Raw genomic sequence first — 13,941 nt, forward strand, 5'->3', positions numbered from 1 at the left:
CGAAGTCTGCACGTTCAGCACAACTGTCTGACAATCTCGATAAACAGACACTGATGGTATAGGAGGCGCGTTCCTCTGTGGTTTGCCAGGGGTCGATACAGTGGGAGGGCCTATGAACTTCACTTTATGCTCGCCTCCAGATGTCGAATGTAAGAGGCAACGTAGTTCAGTTGGCGAGAGACATAGACGCACGGAGGAATGCAAGCGTGAACGCTGTCTTCACCTTTGCGCCTTGAGGTGTGCCGACAACGGGTCTGAGACTGAACTGTTGTCACTGTTCCAAGAACTCTGTTGTAGGCAGTCTGCGTAGCTAACAGATACGCTCTAAAACGACTTCTTCGGGTAGACGACGCATTTGTATCCTGGTGGGGCTTCCTGCGGGTTCAGCTCAGGTCGCGTGCAGACAGCCTCTCCTTACACCCCGCCGGAATGTAAGGACACGAGTTTGTTCTCCAAAACCGTGAAACGACATCACACAAGCCAGGGTTTTACAAACGACTATGCACAGACATATTTTGGGGCGGGTACCAAGAAGAGCCGAAACGGTTTTCGGCCGACGCACATATTGGAAAAGGGCGAACGCAGACGCACATGTCCCCATCTACGAAGAGCTGTCTTCACTGTTGGCACCTTTGGCGGTACACTCAACAATTTCTTCCCTCCTCTTCAAAGACGTCCAGGCATGGAGTACTCTGCAGCTTCCAGTGTGCTCATATACGTCCACGTGGCAGTAGGATGGCACCGTAGAATTAAGAACTTCCCCCCCTCCCCCCACCGCCCCGCCCCCCGGGCTTCTAGGTGCCCGCTCGCTTGCTTCCATCATTTCTTTCGCGCGGGCCCAGGACCCCCGTATCTCGTTCCTCGGCGGAGTGTTTCGTTTTTTGACTGTACTTATGTGACCTAAAACTAAAGCACCGCTGCCTTGTTGACAGCAAGACACAACCTCCGCAGCAACACCCCGCGTACGGCTGCGGCCCGGCAGGGACCCCTCTTTTCGGAAATCAGCGGCCAGTTCACTGGGAGCATGTTGTGCTGACGCTGGAACGTGCAGCAACGCTGCCAGCGAGAGGCACCCCACAGTCCTCGTGGTCTGCTGTATCTTCGGCGCTGGGTAGCTCTTTTGGGGGGTCGCCAGTCTCTTCAGTGCGTGCCTCAGGAGAGGGCTCAGTGGCTGGCCGCGGTTGCGGGCCATACGGAACTGTAGAGATTCTAGGTGAGATGGTTTGGGGGCCGCAATTTAACAAGGCAAGCGCGGCAGAAGCACCAGCCGTGCAAGCAGCGATCTGCGCCGAGTTCCCTCCGGAGGCTTCACTGGCAACGAGTTCCACGTTTTGCATCGATGCGCCAGGTGCCGGTCGACAGCCTTCCAGCGCTTTCTCGAACACTTGACTGAGAAGCTTCTTTGCGTGCTGCTGGAACGTCTGGCGCCACGCAAGATCGTTGAACCGCTGGAGCTGGAGAGGTTTGCCATCGTACATTCGCCCGGAGAACGCTAACGCACAACCGAGTAAACAAGACACCTGGGGCTCCAATAAAGCTCGTGCACCACGAATAGAATACTATAGCGGTCTTCACATGGGAGTTTTCAACCGTTTGAAGAGGATCTTTATGCAGTACATGGGGATGTAGACATGCATGTGGCCGCATCGTGTTTCCCGTCATACACTCACCACTTGCCGTGTAGTGCAGTACGACAGCAATTTCATAATCCTGAATTGCAGTCAGTGATATGCCTGCACCATGTCTCCTCAACAGCAAGTGCTTATCCGCCTATGGCCTTGTTCCTCTGTCGGGTCCGAACTTTGTAAATAGGGAGAAAGCCAATAAAACCCCGAACTTACTCATGATAATATGGTCCGCTTGGATGCACGAAGCATACTCGAGATAAACGTCTCCAACGGTGGCGGACGGAAGATATTCTTCGAGTTTAGGCCGGATTATCAGGGCTGCAAGAGCGTGTCCGTACTTATTGCACTCGGTTAGGATGTCATTCAATACCTCATCGTACTCCTCGTCTCGCTCGATTTTCGATGGGCATGAGATGTGAACGATGCGAGAAGGTTGCTGAATACAAAATGCGAAACCGACGAAGGCGGTAGTCGATAACTGAAAATTTCCTGCTTGGCTGGGCTTAGGTCATGTAACGGAAAAGATTGTTTAACGTCTGCCATGGCGAGCAACCGGCAACACACAGGAGGCTGCGGCTTTCACAACGCGTGGTGCATGAACCGTGAATTACACTCCCGTACGGAACGTGCATGTAGACTCGTTGGCCTGGCTGTGTGGGAAAACGGGTAGGGGTGCAGAGAAATACTGTGTGGAGTCAAAGGGCAAAGGAGGACGAGAGGTTACTGTTCGCCGCTACGATACGCTAGCGTCTGTTGTGCCTCGCGAGCGTGTCGCGCAGGGGAGGGTGGATGGTGCACTCGTGCTCCTTCTCCGTTACAGGTGGGAAACCGCGCTCCCCTGTTGCTGTCACCAAGCAATTGTAGTCAGCTGCTTTGCTCCACTCACTCCACAAAGAAGGTCTGCTTGAATTTGGCTCTGAATCAAGTCAACGGGTAGGCGGTTCGCCCGTTGTGCCTCTGTGTGCTTGGCAACCAAGTCGCTGTCCACAAGATAATTGGTCAGTCGAGACACTCAGAAGAGTGAGTCGCTGTCGAATGCAAGCAAAGTTGGCTACTCCATCTACCTAGCCGCCTCATCTGCAGTGCCATGGCCAGTGGTAGAATAGACCATTCCGAGTCACGTGTTGGGCTCGCCGACGGGGTTACCACCTGCGCGAGCGAGCAACGGCGTGCCCGTGCCGCTGCTCTTCATCGGTTTCCGCGAAGACAACAGCTCTGCTTGAAAATACAGGCGTGGCGTATGGGCACAGCCATCACAGGCGCAGAAAAAGTACGAAGAGACGTCAGTACGGTAGCATCTCTCCCCACAGATATCAACAAGAGGTATGCTACAGCTACACTATAGACCGCCTTCGTCCGCGTCCCTCCTCCCCCCCTTCCACCCCTTCCCGAACTACCGTGTCGCCTCTTACAGCGCAGCTTCCCGTTGACCTTCTGGAAGAGAGGAGATGAGGCTGATGAGACCGATGTCGTTCCCCGTGGCAGCTGCTTGTTGGGCGGCAGCTGCCAGGCTCTCTGCAAGAGCAAGGCCGGAGGCCCTGGAGAGGAAACACAGCAAAGGTTGTCAAAGTTGTTTTTCTGTATCTCGGCCAGAGCTGGCATTGCGTTTTCATTCATCTATAGACGCCGTGAAATCTTGTTCCTAGGGTTGTGAACGTGGCATTGAGGGGGCGTCTAGTTTCACGGTGCCAGGCAGACCTACCAATGCTCTAGCCACCCCGGCCGCCTGGCCATGGTATGAGGCCTTGGGAATGAACGGGAAGGCTTCGGGCGGTAGCTAAAAATGCAGAAAATGTTGCCGTTCTAATGCGTGTCACGAGTCCTTAGTACGGAAGCTTTTTCACGTTCTTCATTGCTTACCCAGCAAGAGCCCCCAGGACGGTGTCTTCCGCGATAGTGTTCTTCCAGTCGGTTGGCCTGTTAATTCTGATGGGGGAGCCATGCCACAGCATGCCATCAAGACGCAAAGCTGCATGGGCTTCCTCCACCGAGGCCATTTCAACGAAGCCGTAGTTGCCTCCGCGGTCTCTGGCAAACCATACGTGTAAAATCGGGCAAGCGACCGTATCACTGCAGGCGTTATTCAACCGCATGACGTGCCACAGGTGCCGCTTGAAGTCGTCCTCCGATGCCTCCTCTAAGTGAAGAGGTAGATTGCCTGCAGGAATATGACACACTCCGGTTTCCTTCGTGGGTTTGTAGCACGGCCCGCGCACGCGACGTGGCATGGTTGCCAGATGTGTTGTCAGACGCGCGCGCCTCTCTTGGTAAGCCCCCGAACGCCTGCGGTTCGAGGACAAACTCCCCGATGAAAGCCACTACCGCAGAAGTGTTTGGCTGGGCAATAGGTGACAAACTACCATCGAAGTGATCGGGTTCATCTCTGGCACAAATCCTGCTCCAGCTAGACGCGTATCCGCACTGCGTGATAACCTTCAAGTCGACTCTCATGACACCTGTTAAGTCGGCTCTCATGGCAGGATGCTTCGTGGTCTCCTGTTCGGCTAAGTCTGCCTTTTCTTGATTCCTTATCTAGCGGTATGCCGCCGTAAAAATCCACTGCGGCCGGAGCTTCTCCCGGGCGCTCCATACTACCGTGCGGGTTTCCAAACGTCATCCTCTTCCAGGTAATGCGGGCGTACCCCAAGAATAGGGACTACCTGCGACGTACCAACATGAAGGCGCCTCGTGCGGCGTGTAGCGTTCATTTGCTGGTCGTAAAACAGTTGACCTTCTCTGTCGGTCTTCCGTACCCACTGGAAACCATCCCAGAAGACTTGCTGGTCGCCTTCGCTTGTCTTGCAGTATTTCTGGATTGTCTCGTACTGCCACAGGCCACATACATGCGCACGCACACAGGAAAGCTCAGGAGTGATTTGTCCAGAGGCCACCAACAGGTCATTCGTCCATTGTTGGGTGCGTGCTCTGTATGAGTCCAATTTCTCCGCTCTGTCGTACCTGTTTTCGCCTTCTGGCCTTTTCCCTACTTCTCGATCTCCTGTATTCCTCTTCAGAGTCGCAACTGGGGGATCGGTTCATCCAGAAGCGGTTGCCGTAGTCCCTGTATCCTCGCCTCCCCCGTTCCCCGAAGAAGGGTCCTCCACGTCTCCCTCTCCACATTCCCCGTCCGCCTCGCCCGCTGCCCCTGCCAGCGCCGCCGGCTCCCCCTCTGCCTCGCCACCACGGGCGCTCCGCGTGAGCGGCACCGCATGTGGGACCGGAGGGAACTGCGCTGCGCCAGTCCTCGCGGCGAGGAGTAGGGTAAGAGCTTCTCAAAGATGCAGAGGAAACAGACCGGGAAGACGATCTGTAGCGAGTCCGTCGCCGCGGTTGCCGGACGCTTCGCGAGCGTCTGTCGCTCTCGCACGGGCTTCGGTCACTCGAAGCGGAACGTGGACGCCTTCTGTATGGCGAAGATCTCTGAGAATCAGCGGAAGACGAACGCGACCGCGAACACCTGTCGTACTCTTCTGGCTCGCTTCGCCACCGCCTGCTCTCGCAAGTTCTCCGAGAGAAGGATCGTGAAGACAATGACCTTAAGGAGGAGTGCGAGACCACCGACCGAGGCGTGCGACGCCGTGATAAGCTCCTGCCTCGCGATAAGTGAGCACCAGCCCTGTAACTTGTCCGGTCCGAAGAATACTCGCTGTCACTTTCCTCGCGAGTAGCCCATTGATTCTTTTCGGGTGTGTCGTGACACGGGATGTCTCCCCGATGTGGCTGCTGTTCATACCACGGCCGCTGCGAGTCACCCGCGTCGGGCCTCATGGCAGCAGGCAAATGCCCTGTTTCGGGTGCATACTTAACAGGGGGCCGGGAAATATATGTCCCGCGAGGGAGGATGCGGACGATGCTACGGCTACGCCGCGAGGGTCGTGTCTTCTGGCGGAACGCCTTTACGCGACTGCCAGGTTTCGGAGAACGGGAATCTGAGGAACCGGGCTCCCGATGAGGAGGCGAGGTCGGCGAGAGGCCGCGGCAGACACCCCGCGGAGTGGGATGCCACTCTTGGTCCTTGTCGCAGTACATTTTACCTTCGAAATTGGTCGCCATCGACACGCTAAAAAAGCGACACAACACTATGTTTTGGGACGGATATATGTTACATAAACGAGGCAAGTTAGCACGAGCGTCCCACTCGGGGCAGGTTGTTCTGCGGGCCTCAGTTTGAGACAAGTAACCTCTATTGTGAGAGAACAAAGCTCAGCGACATATCACGGACGATGACACTGGCAGAACAATCGTCCAACGGGTCGGTTGACAAAATGCCACGAACATGACACTACCGCCAACAAAGCGTTCAAGCGGGGTGCTGGCACCTGCCTATTTTCCAAACACTTCTCGGCGAAATGAAGCAGAGGAGTGACTAACAGGAGGCGATGGTGAGCTAACCCAAACGTGCTACGCAATACTGTAAATCACAAAATGACAAGTACGAATATTACATATCGTTGAGAGGCGCTTTGCATTTCTCGTAATGCGCTGGACGCTGACACAGGTTTTGGCATTTGGGCCGATATTTGACTGGCGGATTTCCTCCCACGAACCTCGCTTGGTCGTCTCCCCCCGTAGACAAGGAACCGAAGTCAGTGACAAACATCAGTTGCAGAGCAGTTGTAGTTCGTGTCAGTTGGCTTGATCGATCCGCAAAATCACCTTAGTGTTCCCGGCCTCGCCGCGTGTGGCGGATTTGTGCAACTGCTTGAGCACCGGAGTCGTACACTCTCTGAAGGAAAAATAACGACTATACACGCCAGTGCCCTCTTTCCTGACCCCTGTCACTGGTAACGATGCTCTTTGGAGGCAGCTGCATACGGCACTCGGGATCTTTTGCACCATCGTCACTGTCACTCTCTAAACGATTGCGAGTTCACTACATCCGCATATGCTTGTAAGATGGGCGCTCGCGCGGCCGGCTCCTGCTCGCGCATTTGCTCGCGGCGCGGTAGTGAAGAGCACTCTGATCGACACCCCACTTCCACAAGCTTGTGGAGAAAAAGATCGCTGTCCTCTCTGGTTCTGCCAGTGGTGGTGGACCTTCCTTCTACTACTTTATTGACGCTTCCGATGTCGCAGGCCCGCCGTCAGCTTTCGTGCATCCAGTTGTAGCCCTGGGGGTTTTCTGCCAGCTCACCTGCCGCTGCTCAGTCGTGGTGGGCAATGGAGCACATGCGCAGTGTAGGCTGTAGCTAAGCAAGCGCTTAGCTACAGCCTACACTGCACTTTTCTCAGGTATGGACGCTGGGCCCTTACAAGGAAGGCGCCACTCCGAGTCATGGGCGTGAGGATGGCCGATTCGCAAAGTCGTGTATTCCATTCTGAGAACGGGACGAACGGGTCATGGGCAAGCGACGAATGTCGCAGTAGGCGGCGTGACGCAGTCAATATAAAGCTGGTGTCCAGCTTCAGTGTGCTACCGCCGACACAAAGAGGGGCTATTTCTTCATGAACAGTAGATGCGTCCAGCTACGTGCGACGAACATTTGACCGGCAGCTCGTGCGAACCTAGCTCCCTACCCAAACTAGAAGACTGCCTGGCGTAAGCATGGCCTGCTGTACAAGGCTCTTGGTCACAGCGGAGCATATTGTGGCGAGAATGACAAGCATACGTTCTCGAAATCATAGAAATAAGCGGTGTTGCACTGCTAGATGATAGCGTTTACAGTGCAACTGACGGTGCTGGTTCCTGAACTCTTCAGTCACTACGCGAAAGTTTGACGGCCCGAGCAGAAGCAGAGCACATGCGCCCCTAGCGGTGGACGGTGTGCAATGGCGATCCAGGAGGCACAGCGTCAGTGACAGACACTCCAGACTGTTGTAGAGATGATCCTCCAGTAGAGGCGTAAGTTTACAGCGATCTCAAGGCCGCATACCAGCGGTAGAGCCGGTGATAAACCCACAAATTACAAGGTTGTCCGTTGATTGCCTGATGGAAAACACGGTCCTGCCCATGCAGATGCTCCTGTTGCCCCCCTGATAGATTCACTGGCACAATACAGGAACCCTAAAAACCAAATGGCGGTGTCACAGATCAGTACGCTCGCAATCTAAATGTTTACCTGGAAACGCAAACCGAGAGACCAGCCCGTCCAAATACACTTTCTCGCTATCCATAGAAGGCGACATAGATTGATCAACCAGGCCGTGCAAGCACATCGTTCTCTATCCGCGAATTAGAACCCGACCCCTTGATCAATGTCAACACAAAAAGCGGAGCACTGTGTCGCCTTCGCGGTTCCGGTTCGATGATATGATACATGTCCATTACGTGTGCTTGCCTTGAAACGAAGTGTCAGGTAGTCTGTCCACGCTTCAGGCCCGGCGCGCGATCGAAATGCACAGGAGTAAGATACGCTGGGTGCACACCAAGAAAGAAACATGATATTTCCTGCGAGTGCCGCCCCTCAAAGCACGAAACTCACTAAGGTGCCTTCTGCCAGAACGCAGTAGCGTCAGGTTCACCCAGTCGAATAAACCTCTCGCCCTTCACATCAGTGTATATAGGATACACTTGTAGAGTCGCAGTGGAATTCTGGTTGGGGGCCCTGTAGATCAACTGGTTCTGGGGTTTTATAACCACCCCGAGCCGGTCCTGCATCGGCCAGTCGTCACAGGGGGCGGGCGCAGGGCCATAGCACGACTTCCCTGAAGAACAATACGCACCACAAGCAGCCCGGATACATACGCAGCACCAATCGTCAACGCCTGCGGGGCGGCGGAGTTAGATCAGACGATTTACCATTCTAGAAGCGAGGATGTGGAGTCGCATCCGACGCACGCTTCTCACGCAGCATAGGAAAATGAGTTGCAGCGGAAAGGAGGAAAAACCACATGGAGCGGGCTCCAGACAGCGGACGGCTGCATTTTCACAGTAGCTGACCCTCCAGCTGCTGCTGCTGCGTCGCAGAATGCGTTTGTGTTTCCTGATCCCTACCGTGGGCATGGCATGCGACCCAGAAGTCTCTCGTCCCGACGACGACTGGCGGCTCGCCTCCGTCGACGGCCTCGACTCTCAGTGGAAGCTTTTTCAACAAAACAGGTTGACAAGCTCTGTTCGTTTGATAGATGTCTGTCCAGTGGTTAAACACGCCTGCATCAAAGAGAATGGAGACAGCGGAGGACTTCCTGTGTTCCCGTTGGCGGGGACTCTTCACTCCTTGCTCTGCGTCGCCGTCTTGCTCCTCCGCCTCATCCTCTTGGGGTGTGGGGGCGAGGCCAAAGTACTGAAGGTACGACACCCTCCGCCTCTGGTTCGCGACGTCGAATTCGCTGTCCTCAACCTCGTCTCCCTCATCCCCTTGAACTGCCGCCTCGGCTTCCTCATCCTCAGGGCCAAACGCGAGACTCGGCCGTCCTTCGGGAGTCTCCAGGTCAAACGCTGCGGATCGTCTAGCGGGCTCGAGGATACGCACCGATTTTTTCGTCTGAAGAGGAGGCGACGCTGCCTGCTCAGCTGATTCCTCCAGCGCCGCCAGAATCAAGTCTTCGCATGCTGCCTCGGCGATCAACTCTTCCTGAGTTGCTTCGGGTAAAGATTCCTTCCGTGCTTGGTCTAAGGCCACATCTCCGCAAGTGCCCGCCTCCACAGGCTCTTCGCCTGCCTGCGCGCCTGCCATCATCGCACAGTACCACGGTCAAGGGGGGGAAGAAAGAAGTCTCAGCGAGTTCGGAGCGGGCCAAAACCCTGCTACTTGGTTCTTGGTCGTCTAAAAAACACTGATAAGAGGCGGGAACCAGTGGAATATTCCCTGAATGAATGACACAAAAGTCAACGCTGGCCTCGCGCGCCGCGCTGCCGCGGGAGTGGGAGCTGACTCACGAGCGACGGCTCTGAGGTAGTCCCTTGGCAGCACACGAAAACGCAGCTCAACTCATTAAAAAAGAGTTGCGCAAAACGGGTTAGTATACAAAACAAAATCGGCTAGCGGCAAACATGAAAACAAAGGGATGCGCCCGCAGAAATGCGCATCAACGCGGAACGCACCGTCTTGTCGAGCTGCGGGCCTCAAGAACCCGCTTGGTCTACCAAGTCGTACGCCGACGGGGAAACTGCGCCACGATAAAGTAACTACAGTAAGTAGCGCAACTGAATTCCGCAACATGCGTCTCTGCAACCTACAAGTTCGCGCTGAGACTACGAGGGGAGATTCGCACACAGTGGAGGGGAAATCCGCCCACGCAGCTGACTCGAAATGGCTTCGGCTATTCAGTGTGAGGCGTCCTACATCAAGGAGAGTCAGTCGAAGCAGGAGAAGCGCAGCATGAAACCCCGACGTCAATGAGTCTGGCAGTGCGTCAGCTGTCAAATTCGGGAAGTAGGAACTCAACGATCGATGAAAAAGGGTGTCTTCGAACCTCAATACACGCACCTAACCACCCACCGCAGAGCAACGACGCGAGCGAGATCATTTCAGTTTTTGCCTGTGTGCGGGTGGCTGCGTCGAGGTATACAGCGGCTGCTACAACCGCAGAAAGGCGATGCTCGGGTCGAGACCTCTTTCCCAACACTCTTTCGCGTTTTCTGTTGGGGTCAAGGCTTGCCAAACGAGTGTATCTTGAAGCAGCGAGGCCGGGTGTGGTTGTCGCCAGAGCTATCCAGGAAGGGAGCAGCCATGACGATTGAAGCACCATCCCGCCCTCGTCTGCGGTGTGCGGAAGACAGAGAACGCTGAGACTTCTCTTCCATAGACTAGATAACACTCAGGAATTCAGTTTATTCACCCCCCAACCCCCCCCCCCCCCGCCCTTCCCCCCGTCGCCATCGTCAGCTTCGGCTTTGTGGTGTTGCAAGACTCCGTCGCAATTTGAATAGGGGTCCGTACACGGCGCCGCGTGTGCTGCATTCCTACGTTCTCTGTGTTGAATTTCTGCGCCAGCGGAAGTGCGCTTAACCTTGCGTGACGTCTCGGATTGTGAAGTGGATTGCTTCCTCGTTTGCTCTCGTTGACTTTTTGAGACGCGTCGTGTGCAGCCGCAGCACGCGATGGCTAGACTAGAAGGCGCCAAGCATGCGACGACGGTTTTCTCGAGCTGAACACGTCGGTGGCGCGAGACTCTCAAAAGTAACTAAAAGTAACTCTCTAGGTGACTCTGCCCTACCTAGTCTGCTGCGCGCAGATCCTGCCGCAGCATCTGCTCTACGCGGCCTTCGAGTCCTGTGTGGCGAATATTTCGCGTCTGCTTCGTGGGACCGGCCGAACGTTGCTGTCGGGGCGCTGGTTGCCCAATGGCCATGCACTCTGAACGCCGCTGTCTGTCCCCCCTGTTCGTTATCTCTGGTTATTCTCTCTATGCTTCTGTAACCGTCATCTAAACTTTCTCGTTTTTTGCGGGTTTTTCGCATCGGCTGTCCAGGCCGCACACACGCAGGGACGCAGAGTGTGGCGCGATCGAGGCCCGGTCAAGTTGCGAAAAGGTGGCGGGGAGGCACCGCCGCTGTGGTTGACTAGAAGAATCAGCAGCAGATTTGTGAACCTGAGAGCAGCGCCTGAGGGGACGCTGCGACCGATTTGCTGTTGGTCGTGGCAGCCCTCTCGGCGGCTCGCGACTCCGCCGGGGCACTGTAGTTGACGAGATCGTCGAGTGTCGTTTTCGTTTGTCTCCTCATTGTGTCCTCCAGCCCCCGACGGCACTTTTTTGTCGTGGATCAATTCGCATTGCGGCTCTGTCCCGCAGGCCGCTGCGTGAGTGACGGCCTCCGCGCTTTGCCCCTCGTGCCACTGAGGTTGCATTTTGGGCACGCTCTCAGAGGCAGGCAGCCTTGCTTTCGCATGTGCCCGTCTGTTACCGCATTTGTCTTGATCCCTCGACTTGTCTCGTCGCGCTCCGCACATTCGCGAGTCGCGTTTGCACGACTGCGGCAGCTGACGTGGACTGCACTCACTTTCGCTCGCGAACGCATCTCCGCTGCAGCCGTGCGAGCGACTCCTCGTGCGCAGGTAGCCGGTTCGAGAAGGGGGGGTTTGTTGGGCAGCGCTGAGTGAACTCCAAAGATGTTTTCGCTCGGGGGCCAGAAGGCGGCGGCGTCTGGAGACGGGAATTCGCCGTCGACGCCGGCAAAACAAGAGTCGGACGCTGCGAGCAAGGCGAAGAAGAACACCAAACTGGAAGTCGATTCGCAGTCGTCGTGGCGGCGCTCTATGCGCGTGACGTTTCAGCTGGCGAAAGTCGTTGTGCGACTGGGAAAAAAGTTCAGCGAGCCGCAGCAGTGCTGGATTGCAGAGTCTGTCTACTCGTACAAACCCGCCGGCGCAGACACCTCGTGGACTCTGATGCGCGAGTACTTCGGGACACTGCCTTTTGACGTCGACCTCCAGCCCCCCTCGGACTTCGGCATCTACAACGACGAGGAAAAGACCATCGAATTCACGGATCTTCACAACCGCACGCGCACAGTGCGGTGCATCTACCCGCTTCGCCAATGGAAATACAAAGTTTTCATCGCCTTCGAGTAAGCCGACCCCCCCCCCCCCCCGCCCCTCCCCCCCGTGCAAGCCGCCTGGCCCGTCAGCTGGGGCCGCTCGCGGACTCGCATGCGACTTCTCGATGTGCTTGTCTCTCCTCCTTCGCATCTTGTAGCTTCGCAGAAGTTTGACCTGACGCCCGACCAAACCGCACGCGGCGTCAGCTCGCCTGTCTATCACTCCAGGCCCGCAGGAGTCCCTCTCTGTTAGTGGATCGGCGCACTTGGTGTCTCACGCCTCGCGAACAGTAGATCGGATGCAGTTGCCTGTGCATGTGTGCATTTTTTGTGCTGAGAGAAATCAAGCAGCTGTGTACCTATGGTGCCTGCGCGCCGCAGGCGTCGTTGCGTGTCTGGGCGACTTGACCGTGATGGCGACGCCGTCGCCGGTCGCCTGGCTTGCCGTTTCGCGTCTCGTTTCGCGGTGCTGTCTTCGCTGCCCCCTTCCCTGTTGCCTCCGCTTCGCAGCTCAGCCTCACTCAGCCTCCATCTGCTTCACGTCTTTCGATACGTTGCGCCGTTCGATACGTTGCATCTTTCGATACGTTGCATCTTTCGATACGTTGCGTTTCGGTGCTGCAGGAAACCGGCTAAACTCCAGTACCAGGCGTAGGGACTAGGGCCAGCGGCGGCGGATAGGCTCCGCGACGGCGACTTCCCGAGGACACGCAGACGCGAGAGAAAAGCTCTGTTTCCATCTCCCGCGCAAGCAGAGTCCTCGGTTCCCCTTCTGGGTCGCCGCACACCTCCAGTGGAAGGGCTAGCGGCCCCGCTCGCCCACGCGCCTGCACGTGCCCGCGCGGCCCTGCCCGCCCACGTGGAGGCACCATGCATTTACTTATCAATACGTGGAGCTCTGCATATTCTACGTGTTCTGACCTCACGTCGGACGCAGAGCGAGGGAGGTCAAAGCGGGGCGGGGCGGACCAAACGCTGGATGCGAGAATCAGCGATGGGGCGGTCTGTGAACGTCACCACTCTCGGCTCTCTGTGCACGTCGGACTCAGCTGCGTGTTTGTGATTCCGCGAGCGACACCCTCTGGCGCGCGGGTGCGTGGTCACTGCTTCTCCCCTTCTCCGCACGAGACATGGGCCTGCTGTCTCCCCCACAGGGAGTTTGCGAGGACGCCGCGTCCTCCGCTGTTGTGTTTTTTTGTTAAGCGCTGGCTTGCTGGCTCTGCAGAGACCTCTGCATTGTGTGCCCCTCTGCAGCGGCTCGAAGTCGTCCGGGAAGGCGATCTGCGTCAACCCCGTGTGTATGCGACTTGTCTCGGTTGGTATACGCGGGTCGCGTCGGCGAGATTTACCTGTTTTCGAGGTATTCAAGGAGCGTCTGTGACGGGAACGCTTGGCTTTCAAAACGTCTATCTGAGCTCATCTCACTATGCTCGCCGAATGAGGGTAGAGTCCGCACTCTCCGGGGTATGCGATCGCCCACGTTTGGTCTACATGCATCGCGGACTGTTTGCAGCTTGAGAGGTGCGCAACTGATGCAACTTGTCTCCGCTTCAAAGCTCACGCCCTACAGATACGGATTCCACGCGGGGAAGCGCCGCTTTGGAATCCTCGGCAGCGGCTCGCCTGTGTCTCACACTCACTCGGGTCGCTGTCGCTTCTCCTCTGGGCACGGATATATCTGGATACGAGTTGCCCTGCCGCAGAGCTCCGTTTTGTTTGTATCCGGCAGCGACACTCGACTAGCCCGAGAGACCTTCTACTTTAAGCTTCCGCTGGGAGCTCGAGAAGGATCGGTTTTTTCAACACGGATCGCCACTGCGTGTGAAATGAAAACTAGAGGTCCCAAGAGCTTGTTTAGGCGTGTTGAATGCCCGCAAAGAGCGAAGCTGCGTG

At 56.3% G+C, this 13,941-nt stretch overlaps 3 protein-coding genes across 3 annotated transcripts; 1 reads left to right on the forward strand and 2 right to left on the reverse strand.

Annotated features, from left to right (window-relative positions):
* Positions 1-1,013: 1,013 nt before the first annotated feature.
* On the reverse strand, positions 1,014-5,681 carry BESB_075000 (putative splicing factor; the record flags this gene model as incomplete). The annotated part of the gene is made up of 8 exons (XM_029365873.1): positions 1,014-1,492; positions 1,842-2,064; positions 2,515-2,608; positions 3,041-3,166; positions 3,489-3,786; positions 4,300-4,453; positions 5,095-5,217; positions 5,529-5,681. The coding sequence occupies 8 exons, from the start codon at positions 5,679-5,681 to the stop codon at positions 1,014-1,016; spliced, it is 1,650 nt and encodes a 549-aa protein (XP_029218357.1).
* A 2,368-nt stretch (positions 5,682-8,049) lies between these two features.
* Positions 8,050-9,247, reverse strand: BESB_075010 (uncharacterized protein; the record flags this gene model as incomplete). The annotated part of the gene is made up of 2 exons (XM_029365874.1): positions 8,050-8,273; positions 8,563-9,247. The coding sequence occupies 2 exons, from the start codon at positions 9,245-9,247 to the stop codon at positions 8,050-8,052; spliced, it is 909 nt and encodes a 302-aa protein (XP_029218358.1).
* A 2,373-nt stretch (positions 9,248-11,620) lies between these two features.
* Positions 11,621-12,703, forward strand: BESB_075020 (uncharacterized protein; the record flags this gene model as incomplete). The annotated part of the gene is made up of 2 exons (XM_029365875.1): positions 11,621-12,078; positions 12,673-12,703. The coding sequence occupies 2 exons, from the start codon at positions 11,621-11,623 to the stop codon at positions 12,701-12,703; spliced, it is 489 nt and encodes a 162-aa protein (XP_029218359.1).
* Positions 12,704-13,941: the final 1,238 nt, after the last annotated feature.

This window comes from Besnoitia besnoiti, assembly GCF_002563875.1.
Source record: "Besnoitia besnoiti strain Bb-Ger1 chromosome Unknown contig00007, whole genome shotgun sequence".
NCBI classification, from domain to species: domain Eukaryota; phylum Apicomplexa; class Conoidasida; order Eucoccidiorida; family Sarcocystidae; genus Besnoitia; species Besnoitia besnoiti.